At 42.7% G+C, this 19,909-nt stretch overlaps 1 protein-coding gene across 1 annotated transcript in view; it reads left to right on the top strand.

The window, feature by feature from the left end:
• Positions 1–19,909, top strand: part of LOC122551097 (protocadherin-16-like) — a 370,928-nt gene that overhangs the window by 15,267 nt on the left and 335,752 nt on the right. Inside the window, exon 2 of the mRNA XM_087988529.1 lies at positions 3,887–5,716. Coding sequence (XP_087844655.1) covers positions 3,953–5,716 — 1,764 coding nt within the window. The 5' untranslated portion in view covers positions 3,887–3,952. The remainder of the gene's footprint in view (positions 1–3,886; positions 5,717–19,909) is intronic.

The following is a 19,909-nucleotide window of genomic DNA, read 5'->3' as shown; positions in this document are numbered from 1 at the left end:
CTTGCCCTGGAGCATGTTCAAAGGATGTTCATGAGAATGGTCCCAGGAATGAAAAGCTTAACATATGGGGAACGTTTGAGGACTCTGAGTTTATACTCGATGAAGTTTAAAAGGATGAGTGGGAAATGAATTGAAACATGCAGAATACTGAAAGGCCTGGACAGAGTATCAGTTGAGAAGATGTTTCCATGGGTAGGAGAGAATACAACCCGAGGGCATAGCACTAGAGTAAAGGGAAGACCTTTTAGAACGGAGATAAGGAGAAATGTCTTCAGCCAGAGATTGGTGAATCTATGGAATTCTTTGCCACAGAAGCTGTGGAGGCCAGGTCATTGAGTATATTTAAGACTGAGATAAATAGGTTCCTGAGTATCAAGGGATTAAGGGTTATGGGGAGAAAACGGGACAATGGGGTTGGGAAACCTCTCAGCCATGATTGAATAGTGGAGCAGACTCGATGGGCTGAATGGCCTAATTTCTGTTCCTATGTCTTATGGTCTAAAAGAGGACAAAACATTTGGTTGAGGGGAATATAGAATGAGAGTAACATTGCAAGAATATTAAAACAGACTAAAAAGCCTTCCATAAATGTGTGAAGAGAAAGATTAGTAAAGACTAATACTGGTCTCCAGCAGTGAGAAGCTGGGGAAATTATACTGGGAAAGAAAGAAATGGTAGAAAAAATTAACACAAACTTTATTTCTGTCTTCATAAATAACCTCCCAAAAATATTAGGGAACCAAGGGTCTCGTGAGAGGCCATATCAGTAAGAAATGGTGCTGGGGAAATAAATAGGAAATAGACAAATCTTCAGCGTCTGATGATCTAAGTCTCCGAATACTAAAGGAAGTGGCACTGGAAATATTGGACGCATTGCTAGTCATCTTCAAAACTTTGATAGACTCAGAAGCAATTCCTACAGCTTGGAGTGTGGCAAATATAATCCCTTTATTTGAGAAGACAAGGAGAAAAAAAAGCAGAGTAACAGGCCAGTAGCTAACATCAGTGAGTCTTATATCTATTGTAAAATACATGATAACAGAAGAATACATCAACAGACTGGACAAAGTCAACATGGGTTATGAAAGATAAATCATACTTAACTGATGTAAGGGAGCTTTTGAGGGTGCAATCAAGATGAACCAAATGTTAAATTTCTAAATTTGCTGACAACACAAAATGAGGTGGGGTTGTGAGAAGAATGCAAGGAGGCTTCGAGGTGATTGTTGAATGAGTGGGCAAACACAAGGCAGTACAATGTAGCTAAATGTGAAGTTACGCACTTTGGTGTGAGAAACAGGAAGGCAGAATATGATTAAAATGGTGTATATTGGTAAATGTGAATGTACAAAAGGATCTGGGTGTCCTTGTACACCAGTCAGTGAAAGGAGATAGGATGTGCAGCAAGCAATTAGGAAGATAAATGGTAGACTGGCCTTTATTTCAAGAGAATTAGAGTTCAGAACTAGGAATGGCTTACTGCAATTATACAGGACTCCACATGACACCACGTCTGGAAATGGCGATCTGTTGGTAGTTGGAGTTTAATTTAGATACTTTAGATAAATATGAGGTGCTGCGTTTTGGAAAAGCAAATCAGGGCAGGGCTTTTACACTTAATGGTAAGGTCCTGGGGAGTGTTGCTAAACCTTGGAGTGCAGATTCATGGTTCCTTGAAAATGGAGTCTCAGGTAGTTGGATAGTGAAGGAGGTGTTTAGCATGCTTTCCTTTGTTGTTCAGTGCATTGAGTATAGGAGTTGGGAGGTCATACTGTGGCTATACATTGGTTAGGCCACTTTTGGAATATTGCGTGCAATTCTGGTCTCCGTCCTGTCGGAAGAATGTTGTGAAACTGAAAAGGGTTCACAAAAGATTTACAGAGATGTTGCCAAGAGTGGAGGATTTGAGCTATAGGGAGGGGCTGAATAGGCCGGGGCTGTTTTTCTTGGAGCATCAGAGGCTGAAGGGTAACCTTATAGAAGTTCATAAAATCATGATGGGCATGGATTGGGTAAATTAGACAAGAGGAGTCCAAAACATGGACAGGAGAGCCTAGGTTTAAGGTGAGAGGGAAAAGTTTTAAAAGGGACCTAAGGGGCAATTTTTTTCATGCAGAGGGTGGTGCATGTGTGGAATGAGCTGCCAGAGGAAGTGGTGGAAGCTTGTACAATTACAACATTTAAACGACATCTCAATGGATACATGAATGGAAGGGTTTAGAGGGATATGGGCCAAGCGCTGGTAAATGGAACTAGATTTATCTAGGATATCTGGCCTGCATGGACAAGTTGGACTGAAAGGTCTGTCTCCATGCTGTACATCTCCATGACTGTATGAAGCTAAGGCTGGACAGACTAGATACAAGGAGAATGTTTCAACTAGTTGAGGAGTCTAGAACCAGGGGACAGAGTCTCAGGATATAGTGTAGGCCATTTAGGACTGAGATCAGGAGAAATTTCTTCATCTAGAGATTAGTGAATCTGTAGAGTTCTCTGCCACAGAAAGTGGTGAAGCCATTACATTAAATGTTTTCAAGAATGAGGTAAATATAGTTCATAGGGCTAAAGGGATCAAAGGAGATGGGACTCAATATGATCCAACACTAGCTCGAAGAGCTTACTCCTGCTCCTATTTTCTATATTTCTATGTTCTACACACACACTGACTCTCACTGGGATACACTCCCACACACACTGACTCTCACTGGGATACACTCCCACACACACTGACTCTCACTGGGATACACTCCCACACACACTGACTCTCACTGGGATACAGCCCCACACACACACTGACTCTCACTGGGATACAGCCCCACACACACACTGACTCTCACTGGGATACAGCCCCACACACACACTGACTCTCACTGGGATACAGCCCCACACACACACTGACTCTCACTGGGATACACTCCCACACACACTGACTCTCACTGGGATACACTCCCACACACACTGACTCTCACTGGGATACACTCCCACACACACTGACTCTCACTGGGATACAGCCCCACACACACACTGACTCTCACTGGGATACAGCCCCACACACACACTGACTCTCACTGGGATACAGGTCCCATACACACTGATTCTCGCTGGGGTATGGTCGCACACACACTGACTCTCGCTGGGGTACAGCCCCACACACACTGACTCTCACTGGGATACACTCCCACACACACTGACTCTCGCTGGGGTATAGTCCCACACACACTGACTCTCACTGGGATACACTCCCACACGCACTGACTCTCAGTGGGGTACAGTCACACACACACACTGACTCTCATTGGGATACAGCCTCGCACACACACTGACTCTCACTGGGATACAGGTCCCACACACACTGACTCTCGCTGGGCTACAGTCCCACACACATTGACTCTCATTGGGGTAAGGATCCCACACACAGTAACTCTCACTGGGGTACAGTTCCGTACATACTGATTTTCACCGGGGTACAGTCCCACACACACTGATTCTCACTGGAATACACTCCCACACACGGCAAAAGTGAGGACTGCAGATGCTGGAGATTAGAGTCGAGAGTGTAGTGCTGGAAAAGCAGAGCAGGTCAGGCAGCACCTGAGGACCAGAAGAATCGGCGTTTTGGGCAAAAGCCCTTCATCTGGAATGAGGCCTATTCATGCCTCATTCCAGATGAAGGACCTTTGCCTGAAATGTTGATTCTCCTACTCCTTGGATACTGCCTGACCTGCTCTGCTTTTCCAGCACCACACTCTTGACACTGCAGTGACACACACACTGATTTTCACTGGGGTACGGGTCCCACAGACACTGACTGTCACTGGGGTATTACTGTATTTACTCCTCACTGTAATCCTGTGACTAATGGTGGAATAATTATTTTATCATGCAGAAAGATTGATTCCATCAAGTCTGGAGATTGCCAACATCATCATTTTGATTAGTACCATTTGAGATTATGGATCTAATGAAGAAATCTCAGTCTAATTGCCAAGGTGTGTTTCTGTGGTTGAACGTGGTGTCAGGATTCTTGATTGGATGGAGTGTTGCAAAGTCAGATGAACCTCTCATTCTTCAAATTGATGAGGAGCAGCCACCTTTTACCATCATTGGAGATATCAATGCAGGCCTGCCTCCTGGACATACAACTAGTAGCTTCTTCATTCACGAGACTGATGGAACAGGCATGTCCTCAGACTTAATTATTGATGAAACCACTGGGATTATCAAAACAGCCAAAGTGTTGGATCATGAGTCCAGAGATAAGTACAAATTTGTGGCTGTAAATTGGGGAGGTGATGCAGTGGAGGTGGTCATAATCGTCAATGATATCAATGATAACTCTCCAGTTTTTCCTAGCAGGCAAATGAAACTGAATGTACCTGAACAAACACCTGTGGGAACACGATTTCGTTTAGATTCAGCTATTGATGCGGATGGAGGTCAGTTTAGCACACAGGGCTATCTTATTAAAGATGGAAATGTGGGGCAAGCCTTTAGGCTTGAAACCAAGAAACTTGCAGAAACACTGGACCTGGAACTAGTAGTGAATAATCCCCTGGACAGGGAGAAGAGATCTACTTACACCTTAGTCATTGAAGCTTTTGATGGTGGAACTCCCCGCAGAACCAGTCAGATGATTCTGGATGTCTCCATTTTAGATGTAAATGATAATGCTCCAAGATTTAATCAGACTCGATACTATACCATGATCTCAGAGAGCCTACAGCCTGGCAGCAATATTCTGCAAGTCTTTGCCACAGACATGGATGAGGGAAATAATGGGGTGGTCATTTATGAGATCAACAGAAGGCAAAGTGATCCCGATCAGTATTTTGCCATTGATTCAAAGACAGGCGTTATCAAGTTAAATAAAGGGTTGGATTATGAAATGAAGAAAGTTCATGAGCTGGTGGTCCAAGCCAGAGACAATGCCACACATCCTGAAGTAACAACGGCATTTGTAACAGTTCAGGTAAAGGATTACAATGACAACCAGCCCACACTCACCATCATCTTTCTCAGTGAAGATGGTTCACCTCATATCTCAGAGGGAGCTCAGCCAGGCCAGTTTGTGGCCAGGATCTCTGTATCGGATCCTGACTATGGAGAATATGCCAAAGTCAATGTATCTCTAGATGGTGGTGATGGTAAATTTGGGTTGACTACAAAAGACAATATTATTTATTTGATTTGTGTAGACCAGATGTTAGACAGAGAAGAGCAAGATACTTATCAGCTGAGTGTCACGGCAACTGATTCTGGAACACCACCATTGAGGGCTGAATCCACGTTTACCATACATGTAACTGATGTTAATGACAATCCTCCAGTCTTTGACCACTCTGGGTATCGACAGTCCATCCCTGAGGTTCTGTATCCTGGCAGCTTTGTGCTACAAGTAACAGCCAGAGATAAAGATGAGGGCAGTAATGGTGAAATTGTGTACAGTATTACTGGCAATACAAACTCTCATTCTGAATGGTTCACCATCGATCAAACGACTGGTGTTATTACCACGGCTGCAAATTTGGATTATGAAACAGATCCTGTTCCCAAGCTGGTGGTGACGGCTACTGATCGAGGAAATCCTCCCATGTTCTCCTCTGCTACTGTCACTATTGCAATCCAAGATGTGAATGATAATGAGCCTGTGTTCAGCCGCAATTTTTACAATACTTCGATCAAAGAACATCTTCCGATGGGAACCTGCTTCCTCCAGGTATGATTTTTTGCACTGATGTTTTTGGAATGATTATAAATTGTACATGTTGATGAACCTGTTATCTCTAAATGCTCTGCCATTCTGAATGGAATAAAAACAGAAAGTGCTGGAGAAACTCAGCATCTGTGAAGAGAAACAGAGTTAATGTTTTGAGTGTGATATGACTCCTACTATTCCAAAACATGAACTCTGTTTCTCTCCACAAATACTGTCAGACCTAGTGAATCTTTCCAGCACTCCCTCCATTTATTTCAGGTTTCTAGCATCCACAACATTTGTTTCTATGTTGGAACTGTACAGGACTTTGGTGAAGCCACAGCTGGAGTACTGTTTGTAGTTCTGGTCTCCACATTATAGGAAGGATGTGATTGTACTGGAGGTGATGCAGAGAAGATTCACCAGGACATTGTCTATAATAGAACAGGATAGTGGTGAAGAGAGACTGGAATGTTCGGGATGTTTTCCTTGGAGCAGAGGTTGAAGGCAGGGACCTGATAGAGGTGCATAAGATTATGAGGGGCATGGATAGGGTGGATAGAAAGCAGCTGTTCCCCTTAGTTGAAAGGTCAATAACAAAGGAGCATTTTAAGATAAAGGGCAGGAGATTTAGAGGGGATTTGAGGTAATTTTTTTTAACAAAATGGTAATGGGGTCTAGAATGCACTGCCTAGGAGGGGAGTTGAGGCAGAAACCTCACAATCTTTAAAAAATTACTTGGTTGAACATTTGAAATATCATAGCATTCAAGGTGATGTGCTTAGTGCGGGAAGTGGAACTAGTGTAGATTTAGTGTGTTTTTTTACCAGTGCAGATTCGATGGGCCGAAGGGCCTCTTCTACTATATCTATTATTTCATATACTTTCATTGGCACCAGGTTTGGAATAAAAAATCTATCAACCAGGTTTCTTTAATAATGATTAACACAGGTCTGAAGAAGGGCCATTGGACTTGAAACTTTAACTCTGTTTTCTTTTCACAGATGCTGCGTTTTTCCAGCAATTTCTGTTTTTGTTTGCTTTGGATCTCCTACATCCGCAATTCAATAAATGATTAATGCAAAGATGTAAAGCTGCTTAGCAGCTTGAAATCTGTTTACCCTTGTAAATACCCCGAAATATAAACACACAATCATACAACAGGACACAAAGCAAGAAAATAGATTTCAATGCAGATATTCACTCTGCCCAACAAGTATATTTCTAGAAATAGGAGAACTGAACTGGGAGGTATCCTCCCTTTAGCAGAGACTGGACACCATGTCCCATTGGTTTTAAACCCTGTTCAAACAGAAACTCTTTCTCTGACAGTCAAAACCTCTGGAAGGCCACCCCAGTCCAAATGTCCAGTCATTAGCTGAAATCATATTTTCCAAGAAATGTTTCATAAACATTCAAATGTCAAGTGACTACTTTTAAAAAAATCCAGGTATTTGCAGAATTGAAATGAATCATTTTCCCATAATTCTTTAAAACTCAAATCCTGAAAAGAAATTAAATATGAAGCCTTCATGAGCTTGTGTAGGTTCATGATCACTCCTTGAAAGAAAACAATTAGAAGATTAGCCACTCAACCTAGTTCATATTAAACTGTTCCCTGGACCCAGGGTCAGAGGACATGCTGAGCTGAAGCATTTGATTGACCAATGAGAAGTGACCCTTCCTCTGCTAAAAAGACCAACCTCTCAACTGAAGGGAACTGTATTAAATTACCCCATCCAATTTTAAATCCAATTTTAAAGTTTGTTTTATGGAGGTACAAAAATAATCAAAAAGGAAGAAAAGCAGAAAGGTGGTAACTATAAACCAGTTACTTTAACATTTGTCATCGAGAAATTATTAGAAACTGTTTTTACAAAGTAATTGCAAGTCACTTAATGAGTTTGAGGTAACCATGGTTTTGTCACAGGAAAACCATATTTGACCAGTTTATTGGAGTTCTTTGAGAAGGAACTGTGTGCTGTAATGGTGGATACACTGTACTTCAATTTCCAGAAGGTACTTAATCAGACGTCACATCAAAGGTTATTGCGGAAAATAAATGTTCATGGTTTTGGGGTCAATATATTGACATGGATGGTAGATTGGCTGGTTAACAGGAAGTATGTTAACAGAAAGTAGGAATAAGCGGGTCTTTTTCAGACTGGCACAATATCATGAGTGGTGTGCCATGGGGTCAGGGCTGAGGCCTGAACTTTACAATGTATAGAAATGATTTGCTTGAAGGGATTGAAGGTATTGGAGCTACCTTTGCTCATGGCATAGAGATAGATAAATAAGAATGTGAGTTGTGAAGTGAATGTTGGGAGACTAAAAATATATACTTATTGGTTAAATGAATGCAGAAATTTTTTTAACAATGAAATATAAGTTGCTTAAACAAAAGGTATAAAAATAACAAAAGAAACCCAAGCTTTATAAATATAACTTTATAAATATAACACAGTTTGCAAGATTCAAAACACATGGCAAAGCAAACTCCCATCAACTTCCGACACTGTCATGTGACAATGAATCAAAATCCAAAGAGACTCTCCTTCCCTGTCTAATCAGGTTAACTGCTACTCTGTTCCTGCCCTCTGAGCCATGAAGGCTTTTCCTTGAACAATCACATTCTGTGATCATAAACTTTCTCAGCTTTGAATGCACAATGCACATTTTTTAAAAGAAAGCATTCATGGGTTGCGGTCATCATGGGCTGGGCCAGCATTTATTGCCTGTTCCTTGTTGCCCCTTGAGAAGGTGGTGGTGAGCTGCCTTCTTCATCAGCTGCAGTCCACGTGACCAAGAAACAGTGATATGCTTCCAAGTCAGGATGATGAATGGAACTCATAGGTGGTGGTGTTCCCAGGTATCTTCTGCACTTGTCCTCCCCGATGGTAGAAACATAGGAACAAGATTTGGCCATTCAATCATTGAGCCTGCCTTGCCGTTCATTGCAATTGTGGCAGATCAAACACTCAATGCCTTTTACTCACTCGATTCTTATAACCTTGTATGTTATTGGTAATCAGAAAGCTATAAATCTCAACTTTAAACTTACTAAAAGACAAAACTTTCACAGCCCTCTGGGGCAAAAAATTCCAAAGGTTCATGGATTGATAGTAATGATATCAGCCAAGTGGATCTCATGGAATATGGAGTTTCCTGATTGGGATTGTTAATCTGGTTTAATCAGAGATCTCTGACTCAAAGCTTTGACAGAGGGTCAGTTAGACTCAAAATGTCCTTACAGATGCTGCCAGACCTGCTGAGATTTTCCAGCATTTTCTCTTTTGCTATTTGGGAAGCTTGATTCATTTGATCCTGCTGTAGAAGATTGGGCCCAGTATGCAGAAAGAATGTGGTTCTTTTGTTCTGGTCAAATAATTTTGGGGCAGATGAAAAGCAACGAGTAATTCTTCTGACAACACATGGACCCACAGCTTTTTTGGTTATCAGGAGCTTAACTTTCCCAGAGGTACCAGATACTAAAACCTTTCAAGAGTTGACAGATTTAGTTAAGGAATATTGTGACCCCAAGTCTCCTCTAATTCTGAGATGCTATCAGTTTTACTCGACAATTCAAAAACCAGGGAAATCTGTATTGAGATTTTTGATGAGGTTAAAGCCACTGGCAGAGGCATGTGACTTTGGTTCAAGATCTGGAAAAATGGTGCACGGAGAACAACCCAGCTCTCAATGCCAGCAAAACCAAGGAACTCATTATTGACTTTTGGCGGGATGTTACTCATACCCCCCTACACATTAACAGCACAGAGGTGGAACGAGCGGAGAGTGCCAAGCTCCTGGGAGCGGTCATCAACAACAAGCATTCTTGGACTCTCCATGTGGATGCATTGGTTACAAAGGCCCAACTACGTCTCTTCTTCCTCAGGCAGCTGAGGAAATTTGGCATGACAGCAAATACCCTTGCCAACTCTTATAGGTGTGCCATCGAGAGCATTCTGTCTGGATGTATCACTACCTGGTATGGCAACTGTACCATTCAAGATCGGAGACGGTTACAGAGAGTGGTGAACTCAGCCCGGACAATCACAAAGGCCACCCTTCCATCTCTAGAATCCATCTACCAGGCCCGCTGTCAAGGAAAGGCCGAGAGCATTCTCAAAGATCCATCCCACTCTGGCAATATTTTTCTACAACCTCTATCATTGGGGAGAAGGTACAGAAACCTGAACACACGCACCAGTTCAGTTTCGAAACAGTTTCTACCCTACTGTTGTTAGAATACTGAATGGACTCACAAACTCTTAGCATTTGCCTGTACCCGTGTTTTGGTATTTTGCTGCTGTTTACCTATTATTTAGTTATCTCAGCTACTTAACTCTGTGATCTGACTGTACTGCTCGCAAGACAAAGCTTTTCACCGTGTCTCGGTACACGTGACAATAAATTCAGTTCAATTCAATGCTAAGTGAGATGCTGAGAGACCATTTGGTATGTGGAATTAATGATATGACTGTGCAAAAGCATCTTTTAGCTGAAGCCCAACTGGACTTCAAACAGGCACTGCACCTAGTTTTATAATTGGAAAATGGGGCAAGTAGAACATGTGAGTTACAGGGTATTCCGATGGAAGTGAACACCCTCGCCAGGACGACTGAGGTTGGGGAACAGCACTTGAGTGAAGGCAATTGCACAGCCTTACTCACGACATATCCTGACCAGAGGGACTCAAAGTCAGCCCACAGCAACACTCCAAGACAAAACATAGCCTCGGCCAAATGGTTTAAATGTTCTTCAGGATCTGGGCTGGCAAGCCATTGTAAGCGCTGCCAGTATGTGGACTCGAGGTAGAAGAAGGCATAGACGTACATGGAATAGTGTAGGTTAGATGGGCTTCAGATTGGTATGACAGGTCGGTGCAACATCAAGGGCCAAAGGGCGTGTACTGCGCTGTAATATTCTATGTTCCATGTTCTAAGAGTCCCACTAGGACCAAACTGAGTAAGAGAACTCATAGGCCAGTATCCAGGAGAGTGCACACCCCGGAATGTCCACCTACATCTGGCATGGAGCAATTAAATTGCTTCGCAACAACCAAATCAGAACTAATCAAAATAAACATCTGGCTAAATGGTCACCGGGTTCTAATGGAGGTTAAGGCTGGTGTGGCTGTATCGGTGGTTGCAAAACCAGTCTTTAACAAAATTCACCCTGGACTCCAAACCCTGAAGTTTGTATCAGACTTCAGTTAGACTGAGAACCTATAATCAGGCAGCCCCTCAGATTAAGGGTATAAGTTCAGTTTCCATCTCTTATGAGAAGCAACTGGTTCAGTTACAAGTGATTGTAGTAAAAAGGCTTGGACCTCAGCTTGATGGGGCAAAATTGATTGAGAAAAGTTCAACATGATTGGTTCAACATTTTTCAATTAGAAAATTGCTGCCTGAGTGAAGTCCTAATTAAATACCCAGAAGATTTTTAGGAAGGTCTAGGGACTATCAAAGGGGTCAAGGCCACTTAACGTGTTGAACAAGAAGCAATTCAATGACTCTGTAAGGCACACCCAGGGCCATTTGCCTAATGGGCAAAAGTCGAGGCAGGAAATAGGAGATTGGAAAGAGAAGGAATCATCAAACCAGTCTGGTTTGTGGAATGAGCAGCACCAGTCATATCGATTATGAAGCCTGATGGGCCAGTTCGCCTTTGAGGGGATTTTAAACAAACAGTAAACAGCTATTCACAGCTGGATAAATATCCAATCCCTCACATATGCAAAAATGGCAGGTAGGGCTATCCTTCACAAGGCTAAACATGAGCCATGCTTATCTACAGTTGCGGTTAGATGGGGATTCCCAGAGGTTTGCTATAATTAATACCCATGAGGGTTTGTACCAATATGCAAGACTGCCTTTTGGGGCATCAGCAGCTGTGCCATTTTCCAGTGGATGACGAAGAATATTTTACAAGGTCTACCCAGGTCATCATTTAGCTGGATGACGTGCTAATAACCAAGAAAACTAATAGAGACCATTTTGAGAACTTGCATATAGTGCTTAACTGTTTTTCCAAGGTGGGTGCACCTCTTAGAATGGAAAAATGTATGTTCCAGGTACCCCAAGTGACCTACTTGGACTACAGAGTCGACAAGACTGGGTTATACCCATTGGAAGATATAGTGTTGAATCCCTCTGTTAATTAAACCAAACACCCAGAAAACCTCACCCCACCTCATAATCTGTTAAAATATGAGTGTCAGAAAACTCCTAAGTTCCACTATTTAAAGAAAAATAAAAATCAATTTATTCCTTAACTCTAAAAGTGAACATTAAACAACAACTATTCACAACTCTAAGTTCCTCTTTCTCTTAACTACTTGTTATCTGCCTCCAACTCTATAACACTATACTGTTCCAAAAAAACCTGTATTAAAATTACATCAACTTAATTTCAAAACCGCACAGTGGCTGTCGTCTCCGGTGTCCTTCTTCTTTCGGCTGAAGATCTCTCTGAGTTGTCTTCTGTCTTTTACTGCTAAGATGTTTCATATGGAAAAGGCACCTTTGATATAGTGTGTTTTGATTAGCAGTCTCTCTCAATGGCAGTTACTCTCTGTCTACCTTTCAAAATGCCTGCTTCTTTATCCCCCAAGCATCAGATGGTTCGAGGTTGGCAAAAACAATAAATTCACACTCGATTGGTTTTTAGTGTGCTGGGACATAGTTTAAACTGATTGGTTAAATTCTAATTATTGTCAAAACAACTCGGGTATCTAGTTCACAGCCAAATGTTAGATATTTCCAATATTCCAGTACACTCTGAGACTGCTACTTAGTCATATGACAGGTGCTTGTAAGCTCTCAGTGCAGAACAGCAGTCACTCTCTTTTAAAGGTACAGAACATGCCTTCAACTTCAAAACAATAGTGAGGGCAATCAAAAGTGCTCTGGTTCCCACATTTGTTCTGGACCCTAGGTCTTTCCTCGGACTGATGAATTATTATGAAAAGTTCATACATAACCTGGCCTTCATCCTGGCGCCCTTATATTTGCTATTGAACATAGAACATAGAACATTACAGCCCTTAAAGTTGGTGAGTCTACTACTGTTGCAGGCAGTGCGTTCCACGCCCCTACTATTCTGAGTAAAGAAACCACCTCTGACATCTGTCCTATATCCATCACCCCTCAATTTAAAGTTATGTCCACTCGTGCAAGTCATCACCATCCGAGGAAAAAGGCTCTCACTGTCTAACCTATCTAACTCTCTAATTATCTTATATGTCTTAATTAAGTCACCTCTCAACCTTCTTCTATCTAGCCAAAACAGCCTCAAGTTCCTCAACCTTTCCTCAGAAGACCTTCCCTCCATACTAGGCAACATCCAAGCAAATCTCCTCTGAACCCTTTCCAAAGCTTCCACATGCTTCCAATAATGGAGTGACCAGAACTGTATGCAATACCCCAAGTGCAGCCACACCAAAGTTTTTTTTTAGATTAGATTACATTACAGTGTGGAAACAGGCCCTTCGGCCCAACAAGTCCACACCAACCTGCCGAAGCGTAACCCACCCATACCCTTACATTTACCCCTTACCTAACACTACGAGCAATTTAGCATAGCCAATTCACATGCACATCTTTGGATTGTGGGAGGAAACCGGAGCACCCGGAGGAAACCCGGGTTTCCTCCGGGTTTCCCAAGATGTGATGCTGACATGCGATGCCTTCCCATACGATATTGGGATGGTGTCGGCTCACCGGTACCCCAATGTACAGTTGCAGCATGACCTCACGGCTCCGAAACTCAATCCCTCTACTAATAAAAGCTAACACACCATATACCTTCTTAACAACCCTATCAACCTGAGTGGCAACTTTCAGGGATACATGAACATCAAGATCTCTCTGCTCATCTACACTACCAAGAATCTTACCATTAGCCCACTACTCTGCATCCCTGTTACTCCTTCCAAAGTGAATCACCTCACACTTTTCCGCATTAAACTTCATTTGCCACCTCTCAACCCAGCTCTGTAGCTTATCTATGTCCCTCTTTAACCTTCAACGTACTTCTGCACTATCCACAATTCTACTGACCTTAGTGTCATCCACAAATTTACTAACCCATCCTTAACCCTATTGGAAAGGGGTCAGCCTTGGAAAGGATCGTGAAGTCAATATGTAGCCTTTAGGGAAGTTAAGAAGCAGCTTTTGTCATTTAAGGTGCTTACACACTACGATCCCAAGATGTGATGCTGACATGCGATGCCTTCCCATACGATATTGGGATGGTGTCGGCTCACCGGTACCCCAATGGAGAGGAACGCCCGATAGCATAGTGCTGCCCAGACATTGGCTGATGCTGAAGTAAAATATGCCCAGATAGAGAAGGAGGGTTTGGCACTTATCTTTTGCGTGAGAACCTTTACAGCCATAAATTTGTGATAGTAATAGACCACAAATCTCTGCTAGGGCTACTTAAAGAGGACAGGGCTGTGCTGCCATAGCTTCAAGTCGAATTCAGCGATGGGCCCTTGTTCTGAGTGCATGTAATTACAAGTTGATACGCCCTCCAGGAGACCAAGTAGCAAATGCTTTTGCCTTGAGCTGCCTCCCACTGGGCCACCCCTCACACAATTACAGCAACAACTCCAGCAGAGTTGCTAATGAGGAGAAGACTCTGTACCAGGTTAAATCTGATATTCCTGGACCTGGGCAGGAGAGTGAAATGGCATCAGGAATGCCAGTGCTGGACACAAGACTCCCTCTAAGTGAGAAAGACAGTTTACTTTGATGTTTGGTATTGAAACGATGGAAAAAGCTCTGCACAGGTAAAAAGCATGGTCGATGTGAGGCCAGGTCCCATGACACAAAAAGTTTGATTCGATGAGTTGGTCCTGAACAAGCAGGTAGACCACATGAAAATGGCAAATTCACAAACGGAGCAGGGGCAAAACATACCCAGCCCTCAGAACATCTGACAAGGCTGTCAGTACCTGTGGGTTCTCCCTCGCTACCTAGTGTCGAAGAAACCTCTGAAGAAACCTTTGAAACCTCAGCCTCGACACCATCACTGCCTGAAGAAGATGACCCTCTGAGTGCCAGTATCGAATGCTGAGTTGGAGGAACTGGACCTGGTGTGAAAATGCCCCAGGAAAAGGAATGGTCCATGTCCCTGGACTTAGTAGGGGAGGGATGAAATGTTTCTAACAGGGCCTTGGGGCTGTTAACCTGGTCCAATCAGGGAGTTCTGGCTGACAGATATAAGCAGGAGTGTCAGAAATTCTGCTCACTCTAGGAGCCGGCTCTGAGCTAGCTGGGTCAGTGTCATACATTGTGCCTGTGTAAATAATGAGTAACTTGATGACAGGATACTGGCCTTCGTGGAGTTATTTCAGTTCATAACCCTCTGAGGAAAATAATTTCTCTTCATCTTGGACTTAAATGGCATCCACCTTATTTTTAAATTGTCTCCCATGGTTCTAGACCTCCCCCAACCAGGCAAAACATCTTATCTGCATCTATTCTATCTATCCCTTTAAGTAATTTGTAGGTTTTAAAGAGAACACCTCTCATTCTTGGAAGCTCCAGAGAATATAGTCTCAGTTTGCCAAATCTCTCTTTATAGCACAGTCTCACCATCATGAGAGCAAGTCTGGTGAACCTATGCTGCACTCCCTCTATGGTAATGATATCTTTCCTGAGATAAGGTGACCAAAACTGTGCTCAGTATATCAGGTGTGGTCAAACCAGATTATCCATTTATTTCCATCTTTCCTAATAGATTCTAGCATGTTCTCTACTACTGATATAAGGTAATGAATCTGGAGTTCCCTGTGTTCTCTCTCACTCTTTTCTTAAATAGTAGGTAGTGGTCTCAGATTTGCAAGCTGTTTAAGGAGTCTTAAGAAAATATGAAAAGGAGCAGGAGTAGGCCGTTCAGCCACTCATACCTACTCCGTAGATCAATAAAATTGTAGCTCTTCTGATTGTAACCTCAAACCCACATTCCCACTTATCCCTGAGAACTTTACAACCCCTGCTTAATAAGAATCTCTCTACTTCTGCCTTCAAAATATTCAATGACTCTGATTCCACCACCTTTTGACGAAGAGAGTTCTAAAGTCTCATGACCCACAGAGATATTCTTTGTTGCCAAATCTCTATTTTAAATGGGTGGCCCCTTTTCCTTTTAAAGGACCTTTATGAGCTACTATAATGCATCTTAATGATTCATCAAACGACAATGGTTGAATTCTCTCTTCATTGGCCAACCTGAATGCCCTTGAATTGTGTGGCTTTTCAGAAGGCAGTTAAAAATTAATAACATTGCTGTTGGTCTCTAGTCACATGAGGGCCTAACCAGGCCTTGGTGACAGATTTCTTTCTCTAAAGTACACCAGTGAACCAGATGGTCTTAGGACAATCACCATTAGCTACATGGTTACCATTAGACAAGCTTTTAATCTCAATTTCTTTTGTATTTCAAATTTTAACCATCTGCCAGGTGGAATTTGAATCATGTTTCCAGAGCATTGCCGTGGGGTTCTGAATTACATCCAAGTTACATTACCTCATGGTTGGCTCTGGTGCACAAGAGTTGAGGAGAACATTATAGTTAGGGGGGATTCAATCGTAAGGGGTACAGACAGGTATTCCAGTGACTGGAAAGGAGACTCTGGGATTGAAAGAACCTTCCTGGTACCAGGATCAAGGATGTCTCAGAGAGGCTGCAGGGCTTCCTGAAGTGGGAGGATGAACAGCAAACCATCATTTTACATATCAGTACCAACAACATTGTTACAAAAAAGGGATAAGGTCCCACAAGGTGACTATAAGGAATTAGGATGTAAATGGGAAAATAGGACCTCAAAGCCAGTGCCATGTGAGTGTAGAAATAACAGGTCATATCAGATGACTGCATGGCTGGAAAATGGTGTAGGAGGGAAGGAGGGAGTCAAATTTCTCGGGCACTGAGACTGGGGGAGGTGAGGATTACACACAAACAGGGCAAGTTGCATCTGGGCAGGACTGGGACCAATGTTTGTGAGTGCTATGAGGAAGGGGCTAAAGTAAAATGGAAGGAGGATGGGAATCTGAGCAGGGAGGCAGAGAAGGGGGAAACAAGGGTAGAAACAAAAGACAGAGAAGGGGAAACAAGGATAGAAACAACTTGAGGATAGACAAGTCCCCCGGGCCTGATGGGATATATCCTAGGATTATGTGGGAAGCAAGAGAGGAAATTGCAGTACCGTTGGCAATGATCTTTTCATCTTCACTGTCAACGGGGGTGGTACCAGGGGACTTGAGAGTGGCGAATGTTGTGCCCCTGTTCAAAAAAGGGAATAGGGATAACCCCGGGAATTACAGGCCAGTTAGTCTTACTTCGGTGGTAGGTAAAGTAATGGAAAGGGTACTGAGGGATAGGATTTATGAGTATCTGGAAAGACACTGCTTGATTAGGGACAGCCAGCACGGATTTGTGAAGGGTAGGTCTTGCCTTACAAGTCTGATTGAATTCTTTGAGGAGGTGACCAAGCATGTGGATGAGGGTAGAGCAGTGGATGTAGTATACATGGATTTTAGTAAGGCATTTGATAAGGTTCCCCATGGTAGGCTTATGCGGAAAGTCAGGAGGCATGGGATAGAGGGAAATTTGGCCAATTGGATAGAAAACTGGCTAACCGGTCGAAGTCAGAGAGTGGTGGTAGATGGTAAATATTCAGCCTGGAGCCCAGTTACAAGTGGAGTTCCGCAGGGATCAGTTCTGGGTCCTCTGCTGTTCGTAATTTTTATTAATGACTTGGATGAGGGAGTTGAAGGGTGGGTCAGTAAATTTGCAGACGATATGAAGATTGGTGGAGTTGTGGATAGTGAGGAGGGCTGTTGTCAGCTGCAAATGGACTTAGATATGATGCAGAGCTGGGCTGAGGAGTTCAACCCTGCCAAGTGTGAGGTTGTCCATTTTGGAAAGACAAATAAGAATGCGGAATACAGGGTTAACGGTAGGGTTCTTAGTAAGGTGGAGGAGCAGAGGGATCTTGGGGTCTATGTTCATAGATCTTTGAAAGTTGCCACTCAGGTGGATAGAGCTTGTAAGAAGGCCTATGGTGTATTAGCGTTCATTAGCAGAGGGATTGAATTCAAGAGTCGTGAAGTGATGTTGCAACTGTACAGGACTTTGGTTAGGCCACATTTGGAGTACTGTGTGCAGTTCTGGTCGCCTCACTTTAGGAAAGATGTGGAAGCTTTGGAGAGGGTGCAGAGAAGATTTACCAGGATGTTGCCTGGAATGGAGAATAGGTCGTACGAGGATAGGTTGAGAGTGTTAGGCCTTTTCTCATTGGAACGGCGAAGGATGAGGGGTGACTTGATAAAGGTTTATAAGATGATCAGAGGAATAGATAGAGTAGACAGTCAGAAACTTTTTCCCCGGGTACAACAGAGTGTTACAAGGGGACATAAATTTAAGGTGAAGGGTGGAAGGTATAGGGGAGATGTCAGGGGTGGGTTCTTTACCCAGAGAGTGGTGGGGGCATGGAATGCGCTGCCTGTGGGAGTGGTAGAGTCAGAATCTTTGGTGACCTTTAAGCGGCAATTGGATAGGTACATGGATGGGTGCTTAAGCTAGGACAAATGTTCGGCACAACATCGTGGGCCGAAGGGCCTGTTCTGTGCTGTATTGTTCTATGTTCTATGTTCTACAGTAAAGTAAAAAGTAAAAGTGGAGGATGGAGAAGACAGCGAGAAAGAAATGGGGCCGTAGTGCAAAGGAAAGGTAAGATGATTAACCAGGTGAAAAGCATGTTTAAAGTTTTGTGTATCTTAATGCACAGACCATTTGCAAAAAAAGTAAATAAATTGAAGAGTATTAAGTACAGGAGTTGGGAGGTCATGTTGGGCTGTACAGGACATTGGTTAGGCCAATGTTAAAATATTGCATGCAATTCTGGTCTCCTTCCTATTGGAAAAATGTTGTGAAGCTTGAAAGGATTCAGAAAAGATTAACAAGGATGTTGCCAGCGTTGGGGATTTGAGCTATGGGGAGACGCTGAACAGGCTGGGGCAGTTTTCCCTGGAGCGTTGAAGGATGAGGGGTGACATTATAGAGGTTTACAAAATTATGAGGGGCATGGATAGGATAAATAGATAAAGTATTTTCCCTGGGGTGCGGGAGTCCAGAACTAGAGGGCATAGATTTAGGGTGAGAGGGGAAAGATATAAAAGAGACCTAAGGGGAAACATTTTCACATAGAGGGTGGTACGTGTATGGAATGAGCTACCAGAGGAAGTGATGAAGTCTGTTACAATTGTAACATTTAAAAGGCATTTGGATGGTTATATGAAGAGTTTGGAGGGATATGGGCCAGGTGCTGGCAGGTGGGACTAGATTTGGTGGGATATCTTGGTCGGCATGGACGAGTTGGACCGAAGGGTCTGTTTCCATACTGTACATCTCTATGACTCTATATAAACAAGATTCAGAGATGCCGGTGTTGGACTGGGGTGTACAAAGTTAAAAATCACACAACACCAGGTTATAGTCCAACAGGTTTAATTGGAAGCACTAGCTTTTGGAGCGATGCTCCTTCATCAGGTGATTGAGCGTCGCTCCAAAAGCTAGTGTGCTTCCAATTAAACCTGTTGGACTATAACCTGGTGTTGTGTGATTTTTAACTATATAAACAACGATGTGATATAGTTACAATTATGGAGATAAGACTGCAGGGTGATTGAGGATGGGAACTGAACATCCAGGGGTATTCATTATTTCAGAAGCACAGACGAAAAGGGAAAATGTGACGAAGTAGCATTGTTAGTGAAGGAATAAATTAATGCAATAGTAAGGAAAGATATTAGTATAGAAAATCATAATGTGGAATCTCTTGATGGAGATAAGAAGCACCAAAGGGCAGAAAATATTTTTGGGTAGTTGTCTATAGGTCCCCAAACATTAGTGCAGATATAAGGAAGGTAACAAACTGGAAATTAGAAATACATGCAGTAAGAGTGCAACCGTAATCATGGATGACTTTAGTCTACTATTAGATTGAACAAACCAAACTGGTAATAATACTGTAGAGGGAGATTTCCTGGAGTGTATACATGATGGATTTTTCTTTAGACCAATACATTGAGGAACCTACTGGCTGGGAATGGTGCAATGAAAAAAGATTAATTATATAAAATGATTGAATTGTTCATTTTAATGGAGTGTGAAGCAGTTGAATTCAAAACTAAGATT

This window comes from Chiloscyllium plagiosum, unplaced genomic scaffold (assembly GCF_037043375.1).
Source record: "Chiloscyllium plagiosum isolate Xiang-an unplaced genomic scaffold, Cpla_swu_hap1 HiC_scaffold_6, whole genome shotgun sequence".
NCBI classification, from domain to species: Eukaryota; Metazoa; Chordata; class Chondrichthyes; order Orectolobiformes; family Hemiscylliidae; genus Chiloscyllium; species Chiloscyllium plagiosum.
Note: the sequence above shows the minus strand (reverse complement) of the source record. Positions and strands in the feature narration are given on the sequence as shown.